The sequence below is a fragment of the Chroicocephalus ridibundus genome, chromosome 9, assembly GCF_963924245.1.
Source record: "Chroicocephalus ridibundus chromosome 9, bChrRid1.1, whole genome shotgun sequence".
NCBI classification, from domain to species: Eukaryota; Metazoa; Chordata; class Aves; order Charadriiformes; family Laridae; genus Chroicocephalus; species Chroicocephalus ridibundus.
In genome coordinates, this window is record NC_086292.1 from 5,616,025 (window position 1) to 5,633,776 (window position 17,752).

Here is a 17,752-nt window from a genome sequence, read left to right on the forward strand (position 1 = left end):
CATCACGCCACAGAGAAGCAGACGGAGCATTGTTCTTTCTTGGCTCTGCCTCATCCGAGTTAAAAAATTATATAGAAAAGAAGAGCAGCCAAAAAAAAACAAAGAAAAAACCACCTGACTTCCCATCTTCTTGTCACACTCTCTCCTTTATTGGTTTAAAGGGCTTTTTCTTCATTTCTGAAAGACCCAAAGCTTAATCTTTCGCACACACTGATTTTAAATGCATTTTTTGTCATTGATTACTCCAGGAAGAAGGCTGGCACACAGTTGTTAATCCCAGGCAAGAAAAGCATGCTGCGTGTGAAATTTCCTTTCAGCTGACATTCTAAGGCTGTTTCTAGGTATCACCTCTGCTTGCTTCAAACACGCTGGAATGAATGTAGGAAAAGGAACGTCCTTATTCCCAGCAAAAACAAGACTATTCAGGAAGGTTCCGGGTGATTCCTTTTCAGTTACACAAATGAAAAGCAGAATTCATGTCTCTTTAGAGGAAGTATTATCACAGTTCACCTGCCGGATTTTTCATTTTAATCTGCTACCTCCATTACCCTGACACACCGAAATCTCTTTTAATTTAAAAAATAGGTTTTCCATTTATGCCTTTTACCTAGATAGCAGTCTGATTCTCCGCTGCTCATTGCCACTTCACCTGCAGATGCAAGTAACCCCACTCACCCTCCCCACCCAGATTCCCAAAGTACCACAGGGACACCACGGACGACCCTGGCCTCTTCTCTCAGCCACCACCACAGCAAGTCTGCAGACACTAGAATGGCAAATTGCTGCCAATCTTGTGGGACATTCTGGGCAACAAGTCATCTTTGCCCAATTCTGTACCGAGCAACTTCATAGCCAGCCATCACAAGCAGAGCAACAGCACAAGCATCATTCCCCAAAGATCCAGACTTTGAAAGCACATGAAGAATATGAAAATCGACGCTGGTTCAGTCCTTGCTCCCTTCCATCTCTAGAACAGACAACAAACCCTTCACATCTTTCTCCCTCTCCACAACGAGTAAGAATGAAAAACATTCCTTTTAATTTATGTGTCTCTGAGGTTCTGGAAGCAGGTGATCATCAGATTTGATGTATCCTATCCATTCCACAGCACTGCACTATTTGCCTTTTACAACCTTTGCACTCCAGTTGAGTTCTGAAACCCAGGAATAATCTGGCAAGCAAAATGACACATGGTGTTCCTATGCTCTGAATAAGACCCTTTGATTGCAGTAAACAGCTTGTCCTTTCAGAACATTTTTTAAGCAGATGAAAAGTGCAACTCCATTTCCAGAGAACAGGGCCCTGTTCCAAGTTTTCTCCCTGCCTCGTATCTTCTGAGAATTCACTTTGACTGCATGAGGCACTGCGGGAGTTTGGCAACGAATGTCAAATCTGCTCCCTCAACCTTACGCTTCTTTTGAGTAATGAAACTCTTGTTTCAAGTTGGCCTACATTTATTAACAGCGAAGAACAGTGCAAGTATTTCTTCAGAGAATGTTCATCAGAAGCTGGTCAGGATGATTAACAGTTTTGCAAAAAAAAATCTTGCTTCGTAATATTGAAGAAAAAAAGCGTAAGCTATCCTAAAGTCCTGATGGCCTTGGGGAAAGACCAAGCTACCCTTCAGGTGCTGGAGATAGCACCAGAACCTACAGGCTTAGCTTTCCTACTAGAGTGTAAGCAACTTCTGTGGACTTCCACATCCAATGCTTTTTTCCCATCCCATGTTGCAGTTCTACCTCCCCTCTGACCTCTAACACAAGTTTATTCCTGGGATTATGCAAACAGATTAGTGAAAAGAGAAGTTTAAAAAAAAAAAGCCTCCAAAAACATGGTGATTTACAGCCTTTTTATTGATTCAGCAATACTGCAAAAACCTGTAAAATGATGCAAGTGGAAAGAAGAGCAGTTAAGTCTTCTGCAAGTGCAGATACACGTGGAATCACAGAACCATTTAGGCTGGAAGGGACCTTTAAGATCATCGAGTCTAACCGTTAACCTAACACTGCCAAAGCCACCACTAAACCACGTCCCTCAGCACCACATCTGCCCGTCTTTTAAATACTTCAAGGGATGGCGATTCAACCACTTCCCTGGGCAGCCTGTTCCAGTGTTTGATAACCCTTCCAGTAAAGAAGTTTTTCCTAATATCCAATCTAAACCTCCCCTGGCGCAACCTGAGGCCATTTGCCCTTGTTCTATCACCTGTTCCTTGGGAGAAGAGACTGACGCCCCCGGCTACCCCCTCCTTTCAGGCAGTTGCAGAGAGCGAGAAGGTCTCCCCGCAGCCTCCTTTTCTCCAGGCTGAACACCCCCAGCTCCCTCAGCCGCTCCTCACCAGACTTGTGCTCCAGACCCCTCACCAGCTTTGTTGCCCTTCTCTGGACTTGCTCCAGCACCTCTTTTTTGTATCTTTTTTGTGGTAAGGGTCCCAAAACTGGACACAGCCCTTGGGGTGTAGCCTCACCAGTGCCGAGTACAGGGGGACGACCACTTCCCTAGTCCTGCTGGCCACACTATTCCTGATACAAGCCCAGGATACTGTTGGCCTTCTTGGCCACCTGGACACACTGCTGGCTCATATTCAGCCGTCTGTTGAACAAAACCCCCAGGGCCTTTTCCACGGAGCAGCTCTCCAGCCGCTCTTCCCCAAGCCTGTAGCGCTGCATAGGGCGCAGCGCAGGCTGGGAGATGAGGGACACTGGAAACATCTCGGTGATACCTGCTGCCGCCTCCCTCTTTTAGGCCCATGGCGGGCTCTGCCTTCCCCAGAGCGCCCAGTTCGGCAGACACAGCCCCACCATCACCCGACGGCCGCGGGGGCCGCGTCCCCACACCCCACCAAGGTCAGCGTCCTGCCCTGGGGTCCTCTGGCCACCCCTCCTCACCCCGCTCCCTTCACCCCGACCCCAAACGCATCTCCCCGTCCTTCAGCTCCACCCAGCCACGCGAGGGGGACGCCTTCCTTTTTGCCCGTGGGCCCCAGCCCCTGCAGCAGGAGAACTCCCTACACTTGGGCGACAAAGCCCTCAACCCTTGCAGCCCCACGGCCACCACAGGGCGGCTGCCACCGCCCGCCCCGGAAGAGGCCCGGCGCGCCCCGCCCCGGGGCGGGCAGCGGCAGCTCGGCGCAGGCCCGGTCCGGGAGGCGGCATGGCGGGCGGCGGGATGGCGGGCAGGGCCCAGCTGGGCTGGCGCGGCGGGCGGCGGTGTCTGTCGCCCTCCCGCAAGCGGCTCAAGGCGCTGCGGACCGTGGTGGCGTGGAGGGGCAGGGCGGAGTGGGACCAGGTGATGGTGGGGCTGTACTGCGGGGACAGCCGGCTGCAGCAGGAAGCGCTGGATCGCGTCTCGGCCTGGAAGAGCCGGTACGGGCCTCACCACCGCGGGCAGGCAGCGCGCTGCGGCCCTGAAGCGACCCTCCGTCCCCGGCCGCTCCCTACGCATTCTATCCGGGGCCTGTGGGGCGCCCGGGACCCGGCCGCGGCTCCCCGGTGGTTCGCCGGAGCCGGGGTGGTGTGTGGAGGTCGGCGGTGCTGCCCCTCGCAGGGCGCCGTCGTCCCGCAGCGGGCCTGGGGCATGTGGCTGATGGCAGAGGTGGGCCCGCAGCCCCACGGGGGGGGTTCTGCGGGCAGAGTGCTGCAGGGAGCATCTCAGGGCCCCCAAATCACCTTGGTCTGGTTGTGCTGCCCCTGCTGCATCCATATGCAACACTAGGTAGCTTGTATCATTTATGTGGTTAGCATATCAGTAAGTACTTATTTAACATATGCTTAGGAGTAGCCGCATAATCACTGCTCCAAATAAAAGCCCTCTGTAAAGATGCTGTCTTTCTGCATACCGTTTCTCAGGCTGTTACGAACCACAGAGCACAAAAAGTAGTCAGGAAGTCACCCTTTTTGCGGGGGGGAGTGTATTCTTGTGAACCTGCTCACCTGGTTTTCCTTTATCTCTAGGTATGGTCCCAAAATGCCACTCGCGGTGGATTGCACTGCTGAACTGATTCGCTGCAAGGTGCTGGATTCATCTGGCAGGCTGAAGTCGCACGAGCTCATCCTCTCTTATGGGCTGGCTCTTGTAAGGTAAGGCTTGAAGACCAGTGTGCTGTGAGAGAGAGACCTGGACCCGTAACATTATTCAGCTGTCTTAATTTCACTCTGGGACCACTGTGTTGTACAGCACCGGGGGGAGGATTTGTCTCTAGGGTTCCAAGTTTCTTGATAGCTCATTTGAAAGTCATTTATCTTTTCTGTAACCTGCATGCAGGTTTGTCAACTTGATCACGGAAAGGAAACAGAAAGTGGCCAGCATTCCTCTGAGACAATTAGCCAGAGAGGTAAATATTGAATATGAGTTACTCAAGAACTTGGTGTATGCATTGTCTATTAACAACACTCGGCGGAGGGAGTTGGGGGGGTGTCATTCTTTTGTAACCAAAATAATGGATATAGATGCCACTTCTTTCCAGCTGCAAAGTTTTAAAGAGGCTTGATGTAACTAGATCTAAAACTTTGTTCTTTAAAGTCAGATTAGGAGTAACAAAGTCCCACTTGACATAAACACCACACATTTATGTTAGCTACTGATATGGAAAAAGAGCTAAATCTGTGGTTTATAAATTCTAGTCTTTGACAAGCAAGGTTATACATAAAAAGCACTTAATCATGTTTGCAGGTATTTGCATCTCGTGTCTCTCACTTGAGGTGAGCTTGTACACCTCTGTGTGGAGGAGGGAAGGTTCAAAGTGTAATTGTCATAGCTGGAGTCCTTTTATTGCCAGCTGCACTGAGCATCACATCTGGGTCTGAACAGCAAGTTTTGACAGCGAAGAACAGACAGTATTTGAGACTCACCTGTAAATGCAGCTTTGTCTGGGGCCCCTGTGTAAGAAAGATTAATTGATTTTATATATTTTTTAAAACTTTTTTTGCTTAGTTTTTAAGAAACGTGCTTCTTCTCACCTTTTTAAACTGATCAAGCTTAAATATAGAGGTTTTGCGTAATTGAAGCTAGTCATCCTTAGGAAAGTTGCAAAAAATTGCACGCAGCTTGGAGTGTGTATGATTTGAGTATTATATATGATATGATTTGTATCTTTGATGTACAAACTGTCATCCAGAATGTTTCGTTTAAATATAATTTAACTGCATCTCAGTATCTCATTGAATTATACATAGCACCTCTGTCTAAAAAGACATCTGCTGTTGCAAGTAATGTTGAAGAACTTAAACTGTAAAATCCCAAGTTTGTATGGATCCTAGGCCATGGGAGGAGTGGGATCGGAGAGGAGGGGATCTCAGCCCACCCTTGAAGTGGGAAACCGGGGGTCTGGGGTGCAGGAGTGGCCTATAAGAGGTCATTTCCACCCAGGTGGAGGTCCTCTGCATGTGGTTGTGTTGTGATGCGGTGGGAACTGTGGGATAACACCCGTGGCTGTTCTTCCAGGTGGATATCCCCATCTGGGTTGTGGATCTCCGTCACGAGCTGACCCACGGGAAGCTGCCGCCGCTGGCTCTGTGCCGCAAGGGTGAGCGCTGCCAGCGGGTGGCATTGGGAGGGTTTGGCCTGAGGTGCACTTGCGGTGGCAATGCCAGTGCTGCACGCCTTGAGGGGAGCACCTCTCCCTCCATTCTGGGACCCTGCAGGGCAGGCAGCGGGCTCATCCTGGCAGGGAGAGCTGTGGTGTGAGACACCAGGAGGGTTTGCTGCTGCTGCCCCGTGGCTCCAGGCTGTGGAGCGTCGCGGGGCAGGTGTTGTTCAGCAACTTTCTCCTTCCCCTGAAAAAAATACTGGAAACAATAGTTCGGCCCTCTTGCTTCTTTATAGCACAGGAAGTTCAGCTCAGGGAAAGAGGTAAATGCTTTTCCTGATAGTTTAGAGATACCTGAGATTCTTAAAAAATCCCATCTGGACACAGTAGGTACTGCAAGCCTGAACGAATGACCAGCTCATGGCGTTTGAAGGGATTCCTGAGGATTTTGGGTTAAGCACTGACAAGCCAGTTAAATAACCTTCAGCAGGGTCCTTAGTTTGAGTTGGGTGGTAAAATAGTGATGGGAGAAAAAGCGTTTTCTTTCCATTCTATCTAATGTATGCGTAGCGTAGTCTCTGCACAAAAAATTATTGTTGTAGACACTATGTTGATCATGGTGGTATTAAAGAATTGACTCATTTTCTCATCAGAACGCCACTGCTGGGGTTTAGTTTCTGCTTAAATTTGGCCTAGCTTGAGTGAGGTGCAGCACTATAGCAGTGTCCAATCTTTCTTGTTGCCAAAAAGACAGCGGATGGATGTTACCTGGCCTATGATACTGTGTTGTGTGGGGTTTTTTTGTTGATTTTTTTTTTAAACTCGTTCATTTTTTCGTTAATGGAGTTGTATGTGATTTCAGGGTTCCTAGCTTGTTAACGCCATTTCTTTTTACAGTGTAAGTTAGCAATGTGTCACCTATATATTTTTTTTTCAATAATAAAGAAAACCACACTGAGGAGGGAATGTTTTCTCCCTTAGGTTGTGATGTTGTGCTGGATTGGCTACGAAAGACGTATTGGAGCCGTCAGCTGGGCAATAATTTATGTGAAGAAAATGAGGACGAGGATGAGGATGAGGAGCAGGAAGGGGTGGAAGAAAATGCAGAGTTGGACAATGACACATGGGACATTCAAACCCCACAGCATGAGGCCTGTCAGAAACACAAGGAATTCCATGGTAGGTGTCCCTAGAACGACAGCAGATACAAGGAGTAGATCCAAGTAGTAGTCCCATACTAGAGAAAGCAGATTAAAAATGTCGTCTTTTAGCCCTAAAAATGCATAAAGATATACCTTCAGCTCAGGTTTTGGGATTCCGCTTTGGGCCTTGGTGGATTGTTGGGGTGACTGACTTTTTTGGTATTAGCTCACTGAATTCGTAGCATAAAATCTTTTACTTGTATTGAATATGCAGTATCCTAATCAGTAGCAACAGTTAAATTGGAATTGCTTAGGGCCAAGCATTGTAAAAATTGCTTGTACTGTCTTGACAGCCACAATCTCTTGGTGTTGATAGCCAAGAAGGCCATGGTCCTTTTATAGCCCTCAAAACTCTGTAGATCCATAACCTGAGCATGAGCAGGATAAAGGCAATTCAGCTGGTTTCAAAATACTTTGCATGTGGACAGAAAAATCACTAGCTTCCAGTAGTATATAAAAAAATAAATAAATAAAAATCACAGGTAACTCAGCCTGGGTGTAATCTAAGATATAAAGTGCAAAACAATGTGAAAACTTAAGTAAACTGTTTCAGTGGTTGCTTTTCCATCACCAGGAGTCTTTGAACCCAAAATAAGGAGCTTTTCTCAAAGCCGATTTTTAGTTTGAGTGACTTACTGGAGGAAGCGGGAGTTCAGATTAAATGGCTGGTCTGTGAGCTTGAGGGGTGTGTGGTTATCAAACGGTGCCTCAAACAGTAAAACCAATTAGTCATAATTTTGTCTGACAAAACATGGCATGGTTATGGGGAGTTACTCACCCGATACATTACAGCAGCCCAATCCAAGGTCCAGAGCGTGCAGAAATGCTGCAGTGACCCTTAGTGCTCCCTGGAAGGTCACACTAGGTGACTATAATGATCTTTCTGGCTTTAGGATCTATGGATTTGTTGCAACTCTTTTCTAGATTCCTTTATAACAGACTCATACATAGATAAAATAGCTGTGATCCAGAAAATACTAGCTAATTTGTCGTGCGCTTTGAGTTTAATACAGATTTATTAGAACATTTCAAACCTAGAGGCAGTACTAAACTTTGGAACACAGCAGCACTTACCGCTTTGCTCATCAGAGTGTGTGTCTGGGCTTCTGTCTGACTTTGTGTTGGATGAGATCCAAGCATGTGCTATTCCTTATTCCTTCCTCTCCCTGGCTACCCTAAAAAAATCCCCCCAAAAAACCCACGCCCACTTTCTGAAAGAGAACCACAGAACGATACAGTAGATTCTGTGATTTATATGTCCAGAGTAATGGAATGGCAATGGTATATCAGTTCAAATGCATCTGAAGTTTTATCTAGCTCCTACCGGGTGGTGAGGATCCTGACAGCAGGTGAGAGTGACACCTGAATGGTGAAGTATTTTGAAATGTGGGGCTATTTAAGGTACAGTAAAAGTGGTCCACAGGTAGAGAAAGGACATTTCATGTAGGTGGTAAATTAAAGTTTAGTAAAGTCCAATAAGGATATGGTTGGTTTGTAAATAGCCGCAGTGCTGTTGCAATAGATTTAAAATGCAAGTATAAGGAATACAAATACGCATCAGAACATGAACTGCCTACAGGAGCAATTTCTTCCTGAACAGATCTATTTAGGGATTTTTTTGGAGCTGTCTGGATTTATCCAGCTTGCCTGTCTTTGGCCACTGTTAGTGATAAAATACTGAACTCCTGGTTCAACCCCACTTGATAAAATTTATGTTGCTGGAAAAGTCTGGGAGCTGTAGGAGTCTTCAGAGTGTTGTCTGAATCAGAATTTATGACTTCATTTGACTGGTGGCTTCTTTGATTGTATGTTCATCGGAACTAAGCAGCTTGCCCAGATACAAAATTCCATTATATAGTTGATCCGTTCCCTGTTTAAACTATATTTTTATGTTTATTTCTAGAAAAAGTCAGAGATGTGCTGGTATCCTACAAGAATGAGCAGTTCCGGGTAAGTGCAGTCTGATCATCAGCGCTTCTGGTTCTTCTAATTTCCTGCTTGGGGCAATAAGTCTTTTCTTCATTCTTGCCCAAACTTAACAACTGGTGCTCTTTGCCAGGCCTCGTTTGAAATACCTGAGCGCTAGCACCACTAAGTTGCTGTGCCAGGCGTTTATTTCATACAACTGTAAAGGTCCTTATTTTTCTCCCCGTAGCGTCCTCCCACAGTTAGAATCTGTCCAGAAGCATCAGTGATACAGACGTGATATTTGTGTCAGTGCTGCAGAGGTGGCAATAAGCCAGCGTCCACAAATGCTACCAACACTTGCCAGGTTGTGTGCTCTTGCCTGAAGTAGTGCTGCCCTCTGGTGCGTAGCCCACAGGGGACCCAGGGCTGCTGCATGTGCGCAGAGTGGCTTGGGTAGTTCCTTAGTCAGATATCTCTCTTAGTGTTGTCATACATGGCTTGCCAAAGTAAAGCTTCACCGCAGAGAACAAGCAATTTGAGCTTGTGATGGTTTCTAATGCTTTGTTCATGTTTATAAATGATACACACACTTGTTGGAGATCCCAGGTCTTCCTTGTCCAGGTGGGTAGTGCTCAGCTTGTTTTCGGTCATCCTAGTGTCTCTGGAAATCAAGACCTGTCATTCAGAGGTCATTAGCACGTGTTTTCTATCATCCATTGTGTGTTTTTCCAGTGACCTAGTGGCTGAGGTGCCGCAGTTCGGATTTGTGAATAATTTGCCCCAGAAATCTCTCTCTGCTCAGCTTCTCTTTCTTAATAATAGGATAGTTCTTAAGATGTGTCAAGAGCTGGGTTACAGACCCTCTCAAATGTCTTTGGATATCCTCACCAACATACTGTTGTTACTGTGGAGCTGTTCTCACTTTTATTTTGATTAATATCATTAGAAGCTAAAGGAGAAAGTGTGCCAACATTCCAGTGAAGTGTAGACTTAATCAGCAATGAGAACTAGGCTCAGGAATTTTTATTGCAAATGAACATCCAGTTTCCTTCATGGAGTTGGGTTTGGAGTGCATAACGTGATTCTCCTTTGTTCATCCTTCCCTTTCTGAAATTGGTACTGGCTTTTTTTGTACGTTTTGCATTGTATCATAAAGGAGACAAATGGATTATATGCGGTGAGTGACCTCTTAACGTATTAATAGAACAGCGGGAAGTATTTCAAACCGAATAGGGAAATGTAACTTCAAAATTTAAACTGGCCAGGGTTGAATGGGGAAAAGGAGTAGTCAGTCAATTGCTAAAGAGTAATTTCAAAATTTTGGTTTCAAAGCTCATGTGAAACTCTCCTTATCCCATTGAAATGCTGTAAATACAGGCTGAAGAGTAAACTCTGTGTTGTATTTCTCAATTTATTGGAATGCTGCATACTGTGCTTTTGAAATTTCTCTGTTCACCCTGTAAGGCTGCCTTTGTTGTTGAACGGTTTCAAGTGGTGTACTTCTGAGTCTGTCTGCTGTGACAAAATACAGCTGAATTGTGAAAACTGAATGAAGATACATGTGTCGTGGATATAGCTTCCTGTAACGTACCATTTTTGCCACTCCGAGGTACACCGAGTAGGGGTGGGCAAAGGCTTTGCCAAGGTCTGTCAGCTGCAAGGAGCGTTACGCCTTATGGCTGATACCTGCAAATTCTTAACTGGAGTTTGTTTTTTGATAAAAACCATAATACTACTTTTATACATTAATAACTAGTATTAATGTATAGTATTATATAGTATTAATGCTAGTAATTCGAAGAGATGCGAGCATATTGGTCGTTTGTTGGCCTCTGAAACTCTGTTCTGTGCAACAGTAGACCTGTAATCTAAAACTGATCATAGCTGATAAATTCTCTGAAACTTAGAAATGGATTGAAAAAAATGACATGGGCTTGTTCTTGTGCCCTTTAAGGGCAGATGGTTTGATGCATCCAAATAATTTCTTAATCGTGATAGTAATTCAATGTTCCAAATATCAGGTAAGTACTACTTGAAGCTTTTTTAGGCTTATATTTAAACATTTACCCTGGATTGGCATAGCAAGAGTGGTACAATGTCGTTGCTAGTCTCCCTGCACAGTCTGTCTCTAATCTTTTTCACGTAGGAAGGAGAATCACTTATACCTAAGTCATCTTTATAACAGTGTAACTGTACAGTCTCTGATCCAGATACTTCTCTAGCTATTCCGTTAACTATTTACTATACTTAAAAGTATATGTAAGACTGCAAGGTGTAAACTAGGACAAAATAAGCTCTGTCATGGGGGCTGTGTACTTTGTTGTCTGATTGTTAGTATGGATAGGCTATAGGTTCTTTAGTCAGTTTAGGTCATGCCTGTATACTTGATTTGTCATCTAAAGTGTCTTTTGCATGCAGTGGTAGCTTTGCATATATAGGCGAAGACACCTAATCACAGTCCTGAAAATGACGCCTTGGTTTTCCAGTCTCATTTTACATTACATTCCTACCTGGCAGGAAAAAATAATTTCTTTTCTCTCACTAGTTATTGTCCTCCAGAGAGAATCTGCTAGGTACTTGTTGGTGCTGGTTGGTGATGTAACATGCTTCATGCCAATATTTTATAGAAGGTGGTGGTGCCACCTTGGGTAGACTGTGAGCATAAGTAGAAGGTATGTCATACCTGGCTGGACAGACTCAATAATGTACATATAAAACCAAGAAATCGCTAACTTTCAGAGGGGTACTAACCTCCAATATTTTGTCTTCCATTCTTGATACAACTTGGTAGGCTCCTTTGTGCATTGCTGCTACTTGGCAGATGCACTCAGCTGATTACAGGTTGTGTAGATGGCTGTGTTGATTTGATGTTTTGATCTACTGTATGCATAATATGACTGGCAAAACCTTGTCCTGAGTAGGCAACCTCATTCCCATCCCACCTGCGGAGTTAATGATTCAAAACGAACCTCTCGTGGTGTGTGCTGAAGTCAGGGAGAGCAAGGCTGTGAACCAGAATGAGGATTTTAGGACTGTGACTCCTTGGTGCTGTTGCCTTTTTAATTCAGGCCTTTTCCAAGTATGATATGGCTTATATTAATTTTTAATATACCCCTAGGAAGGGGAACTTTTGGGAGTTTTTTGAAGCATCGTGGATGAAGTACATATGGCATGTGCATCTTCTCTTCATAGCAATGCCTTTCTGTTTACCACTGGAGCATATTTTCTGTTAATGCTTAGATTTTTCCTTCACTCAGGTTATGCAAAGTGTGCAGTCTGTTTCAAAGTCTCAAGAGCTGTGGTTCGATCCCTCTTCAGAAGTGGACTGGATTTTGGCTCAGATCAAAGACCTGATGCAAGAGAACAGGTAAATAGGTGAAGGGTACAGAGCAGAGCTGGGCCTGTAGACCTGTTGCACTACCTTCTCGCTCTTTTTCAACTGGTCATGGAGAAAGCAATTGGTTGATTTCCTCAACATCTTTGAGGATTGAATTATTAATGAGTAATGTTTCCTGTGCCAGATGGTCTCCAAGGTGTTGTCCCTGACTTAGCTGTGCTGGCCCCAAGGCATGTCAGCATCTTCAGTGTCTTCAAAAGCTCTCCAACAACCTTGTGTAGACTTTGATTTCACAGTAACCTTTAGAAATCTTCAGAATTGCAGGGCATACTTGGCTGCTTCTGTACTTTCTTTCTGTTACTATAGGGCCTCTAGGACCCAGTGTGTTGAGACACAAAACACATTTACTTATATTATTACTATAAAAATTTGCATGAAGATCCTGTCCTGCTCTGAGAAACTTATTCAGCATAACTTTGTAGAGTGGGGAGACTATCATGTTACAGATATGAGCTGTAACTCCTGATGTTTTGAATGTTAATACGTATGCTATACAAGCTGCTGATTTGTTTAAGAAGTTGCTAGATGTTGTGCCAGAAGAAAACCCTGAGGAAGTAACTTGCACCTTAGTGGCATTTCCCATTGGTTGCTGAGCATGGACTAACAAGCAAGAAGGCATGAAGCTTCTGTACTGAGAAACATCACTTACTAAACATGGGATTTCTATATCGCCTAAACTGCCTGTTGCTAGGTGGTTGGAAGGTACTGGTGAAAGCAAGCCATTGCACCTACCTGTGCTTCTGATACTCTCTCCCTAAGCATCCTCTGTTAGCCACTGTCAGAACGCGAATGGACCAAGTGCAGCTGCTTTTGTATATAAAAAGATATTTGAACCTGACATCAGCTACATGGAGGAAGGGAAACAGGCTGCCACAGGATAAAGCAAGGATTTCGAAAGATTCAAGTGAATTCAAGAGACTTCATCTTATGTGAAATGGGTTTTGTGGGAAATGGTCAGGCAAGAGTTGTAATGTAGTGGTAACAGGTGTTACCTTCTTCAGGTGTATGTGACCGCATGGATTACAGGACATCAATGGATTGGTGTGCTGAATAGGAGATGCTGCTTCCAAAATTAAAAGCAGTTTAAAAAGTTTGTCATCTATCTGGGAAAGTCCTAGAACTAGGTAGCATATCTCAGGAGCCTGATTTCATTTCCAGCTTCCACTGTCAGTTTTCTGAGAGCTTTGGAATTCCAGCCCAGTAACTTCAGATAAGGGTATGAAGCTCAGATGTTAGGTGTGACCTAAAGAAACTTAAAAGATAGGGCAAGAATCTGTGAAAAACAGCATTACCGGATCCTCTGTTCCAACAAAAAAGTCTGATGGTATAGTATCTCTAGGGTATCTGTCATTTCAAATCTGGCAGTAACGCTTCCATAAGAACCTTGTCTTAACTGGATTGTGCTACATCAAATAACGCTTTTTTGATGGTTTCCTTTAAGCATAGGCTTCAAGTAAGACAAAGAAAACAGCAGAGGAAGCTGGTTTCTATGACTATACAAATGTTGGTTTTTTCTGTCTTGTGAGTTTCGTTTCTGTTAGCTGTTTCATGGTTTCCTGAGTGACTCCTAATGATCAGGCAACTAATCATTAAAATAGCTGCTCTGATATGTGGGGAAATCCCCCGCTTAGAGCAACCAGGGATGGGGACTGTTTCACAACTCTCAGCTTGCAAAACTAGCAAAGAGCCAAACCCTTCAGTGGTGATGCTACCGCAGAGAGATTTTTGCAATTCATTTAACTGCCTTGTGTGTTTGCTGTTCCGAGAGACGTTTTGGCAAGAATGTTTTTACTTATATACGTGTGTGTGTGTGTATATATATTATTTCCCGTAAGTACTGGTTCCACAATTGCAGACTTTGGGCCAAACTTGTGGAAAAGAAACATACATGTTACTGGATGAGAACAGCTTTAGCAGTGAGTTTCCAACCCTTATTCCTTTTACTTTACAACACTCTCTCCACTCCTTTTGCTTCTTTAAGCAGTATTAGCCGCGGAGAGCCCAGGGAACTGGGTGCCAGGTTACATACTGCTAGTTTTGGTACTTTTCTATCTTCTTCTGCTCTTGACAACAATAGATATCAGATAGGCCATGCTGTCATGAAGCATTTTCCTTGATTTGTGCGGAGCAGTTTGACTGGTTGCCGGACCAGATGATCCTTGAGGTCACTCCCAACCTGATATTCTATGACTATGTTCACACATGTGGTTGTTCTTGAGAACTGGCAGACCCCAAGTAGGGAGGGGGGCTTGTGTTATAGGAGAATATGGAGGTCTGGTCACTCAGCTTACTATTTCTCCTGGGGAGTTTCTCATTCCTTTATCAGGGCATAGAGAGAAGTGGGACAAGGGACTTGACTGACGTCTTTCTTCACAGCTGAATAGGTGTCCCTAAACCTTTGCTTTCTTCATTCTAGCTAGCACAACTGGAAACCAAGTGCTGAGCGCGGCTCTGGTGCTGGGTACTGCTGGGGGTGGTGTTGGTTTCCATGCCCCTGGGCAAGATCCAGTCATGCGTCATCACGCGGTAGCTCTGCGTGGGTTTTGTTGCACTTCTGCAGTGCTCTCTGTGAAGTACCTGAAATAATAGTGATGTAATGGGAATGTTTCACCAGAGTGACGGTACAGGCTCCGCTCCACAGCTGTTGTTTCAATGTGGGGCAGCAGCCATTGGAACCAGATTTTAGCAGGTATTGAGATATAGTCATTTTCCGCTGACTGTTGTTGTACTGAAGAGCTACTTTATCCATTCTCAATCTCCATTTTTAGTTCAAGCAATGTAGGCCAGATGCTGCCATCCTTCCCCTTATTTAAGCTTTCTTTATGCTTACTTTCCCCATTAGAGTCCTGCAGGGGGAAAATTATTTACTTGAAAATCAATTTAAGACTTACAATAAAAATTCATATCTTGAACTTTGCAGGAGTGTACTTTCTGCAGAGCGTGATGAACAGTCAGGCAAATCACAAGGACATACATCTTGTGAAGGGGGAGACTGAGATGGGTTGGAAGCCTCAGAACGGTAGAGCAAACTCTAGGCTTTGGCACTTGCTCCCATATTTTGTCCTTGAGCACCTAATTCATCTCATGCTATTATTATTCCAGCATCCAGATGCAACTTTTAAAGAACACAAGCTGTTTTATTTACAGTTAATGGAAGGCTACGCCTATATCCAGCTTTTTAGAACTGCCTACACATTTTCTTTGAGAGCCCAAATTGATTAAAACCAGTTTTCTGAAAGGATTCATACATGTACCTTCTACTTCTGATTATTAGTAATAGCATGTTAACTCTTGAAAATGAGACCTTATTGCACTCTGGTTTCCATTGCTCTTTATATAGCAACATAAATACAGCGGTATGGCATGGGGTTTCTCTTAAGTGTAGATTTATCTTTCATTAGAGGGAATTCTCCATTAAATGTTCTTGTGTGAGTGGTCACGGATTCTCTCACTTCTTCAGAAACTCAATAAAAGCTTTGCCTTCTCTAACACTTGCTACCAGTCCATTCTCCACCATGACGTGTGTTTGAGATGAATAGTATTATGCTACCAAAACAGCAATGAGTGTTCAAGTGTTTACAGTCAACTCACATTTTTACTTAAAAAACCAAAGAAACTCCACAAGCTTTAAACGTATGTTTGTGCGTATATGTTTATATAAGCGATCACAGAGGTTCCTAGATGTTGGTTTTGAATACCATTGTGATAATTGCTTCTGCTTTGCTTTGTATCTGTCCTGAAATGCTGCGACTGTTTACTCTTTCAGCCGCATGGAGCCTGTTGTGTATCACAAATACAGCTGCGCTTGTGCTTCCCCAGAGGCTTCCATGAGAATTTAGTTTTTTGAAGGACTGACTAATGGTACTTTCCTTCTTGGCTGAAGGCAGGGTTGTTCCTGCGGTCTCCTATGTACTTCTGAAGATGCTTAATTTAAGGACTCGGCTTCTTGCTTTCATTTGAGAACTGCACCCTAAGGTGTGCCTTGCCAGCAAGTCAGCAGGGTGGCTTTCCCCCTGAAAATTAACCTAGCTCTGTGGATCAGGTCCTCAAATCTTGGTTGGCCTGCTGGCAGAAGGTTTGGATCATACTGCAAACCGTAGGTATTTCAATATGATAAACGCTCCTATGCTTTTGAAACGTTTATGGCAAATGTTTCTGTGCTTTTGAAATACCAAGAAATACCAAGTTGCCTCTGCAACTCAAGCAGAAGTGGTTCTGGTTCTGTTCCAGTTTGCACAACTGCACATTCCCTCCAAGTCTAGTGGGTTATATCTAGCCCAAAACTGGCGTATGATTTTAGTGCCTTACAACAAGCTACATCTCACCGTAGTTCAAGGTATATTTGGCTCTCAGACTTCTTTCAGAACTGTTGCAAGTAGTGTTTTGATATGTAGAGGAGTAAGTGATATTAATAAGATTCTCTGATTGCTCTAGGGAGACAGTGGCTGAAGCTCTTCTCAGTGACGGCTTTCTCATCCCAAAGATGGATTGTCTGAAGATGCTGAATATCCAGTATGAAGGTTAGTGTTTTGGGCACCACATAAGTAAAAAGCGCGTAGCTAGTGTTATGTCTAAGTCTGTTCCTTTTTTCTCATGGTATTGAAATCTGTAATTCCCTGCATATTTTTCATGTATCTGGGTCCTTAAACATCCTTTGAGCTGTTCTCCAGACCTTTTTATGGCAATGCTCAGCTATCGCTTTTACATAAATCCCTTACCATGGACGGGTGCCTCTCGGCACTGAATGCTGCCTGGCCAGAACATCTTTTGAAGCTTGCATCTCTGCCCTTATCTGCAGTAGTTGCTGATTTCATGAACTCCCAGTAGTTTCTTTTCTACATTGAAGATCTGAAGCAAATCTAAATGGTTTTTTGAGCCTCATTCACTGATTGCACCTTAGTTCTATGCTGCTGCCCATACGTCTGGAGTTGCATGGATTTTCTGCAAGAGGATGAGGTACCAAGAGGCAATGAAAATTAATAATTTGTCTGGTTCCCTGGGACCTCTTGGAAAGACCAGCCAAAGAACTTTCCAAGAAAGATCCTCAAATTTATGTGACTATATTACAGTAGTAAAAATTTAGGAGCTTTTTGATTCTCTGTTGCTTTGTCCAGTGTCGTAAGAGACAGACTGTAAATTCCCTGACGAGGGGCAGAAGGCCCTCCAAGCCTTCAATGGAATGCCTCAAACACTCACAAGGAAGTAAATAATGCAGGCCTGGCTGTCAAAGAACTGATAAGGCTAACACTTCTGGCACCTGAAAGTGTGGGAGAACTGTCTTGTGAAGACAGGGTGGTTCTGACACTTGTGTGGTGAGCTTGCTAGTTCTCAGTTCTCAAGGCCATTGTGTCCGATCAGTGACCTTTGCTTCATTATCTACGAAATGCATATGGAAGTGTACACCCCTGCATATGCTAATGAAGATTATAGACATCATGCTAAACATGCATGGCTATGGCACTCGTCTCTCCACCCAAATCACGCTACACGTCACCTGGGAGAAGGGAGAAACCTGCGACGAGGCTGTCCTCGACAAGGTGGACCATGCTAATTCAGCAAACATGAAAGGGGAAAATAAGTGCCCCTAGGGGGGAACAAAGAAGAAACAAAAGAAGAAGATAGCACCTGGGAAGATTCTTCCCGAGACAGAAGACTGTACCTGGGAAGATTTTTCCAAGAAAGAAGATCATGCCTGGGAAGATTCCCTGAAAAAGACGC

General features: G+C 44.4%; 1 protein-coding gene across 1 annotated transcript in view; it reads left to right on the forward strand.

Moving 5' to 3' along the window:
- The first annotated feature begins 3,136 nt into the window (after positions 1-3,136).
- The window catches only part of LAS1L (LAS1 like ribosome biogenesis factor), a 33,613-nt gene continuing 18,997 nt past the window's right edge, over positions 3,137-17,752 (forward strand). The window contains exons 1-8 of the mRNA XM_063345671.1: positions 3,137-3,365; positions 3,954-4,079; positions 4,264-4,333; positions 5,443-5,524; positions 6,509-6,706; positions 8,633-8,679; positions 11,895-12,004; positions 16,469-16,554. Coding sequence (XP_063201741.1) covers positions 3,154-3,365; positions 3,954-4,079; positions 4,264-4,333; positions 5,443-5,524; positions 6,509-6,706; positions 8,633-8,679; positions 11,895-12,004; positions 16,469-16,554 — 931 coding nt within the window. The 5' untranslated portion in view covers positions 3,137-3,153. The remainder of the gene's footprint in view (positions 3,366-3,953; positions 4,080-4,263; positions 4,334-5,442; positions 5,525-6,508; positions 6,707-8,632; positions 8,680-11,894; positions 12,005-16,468; positions 16,555-17,752) is intronic.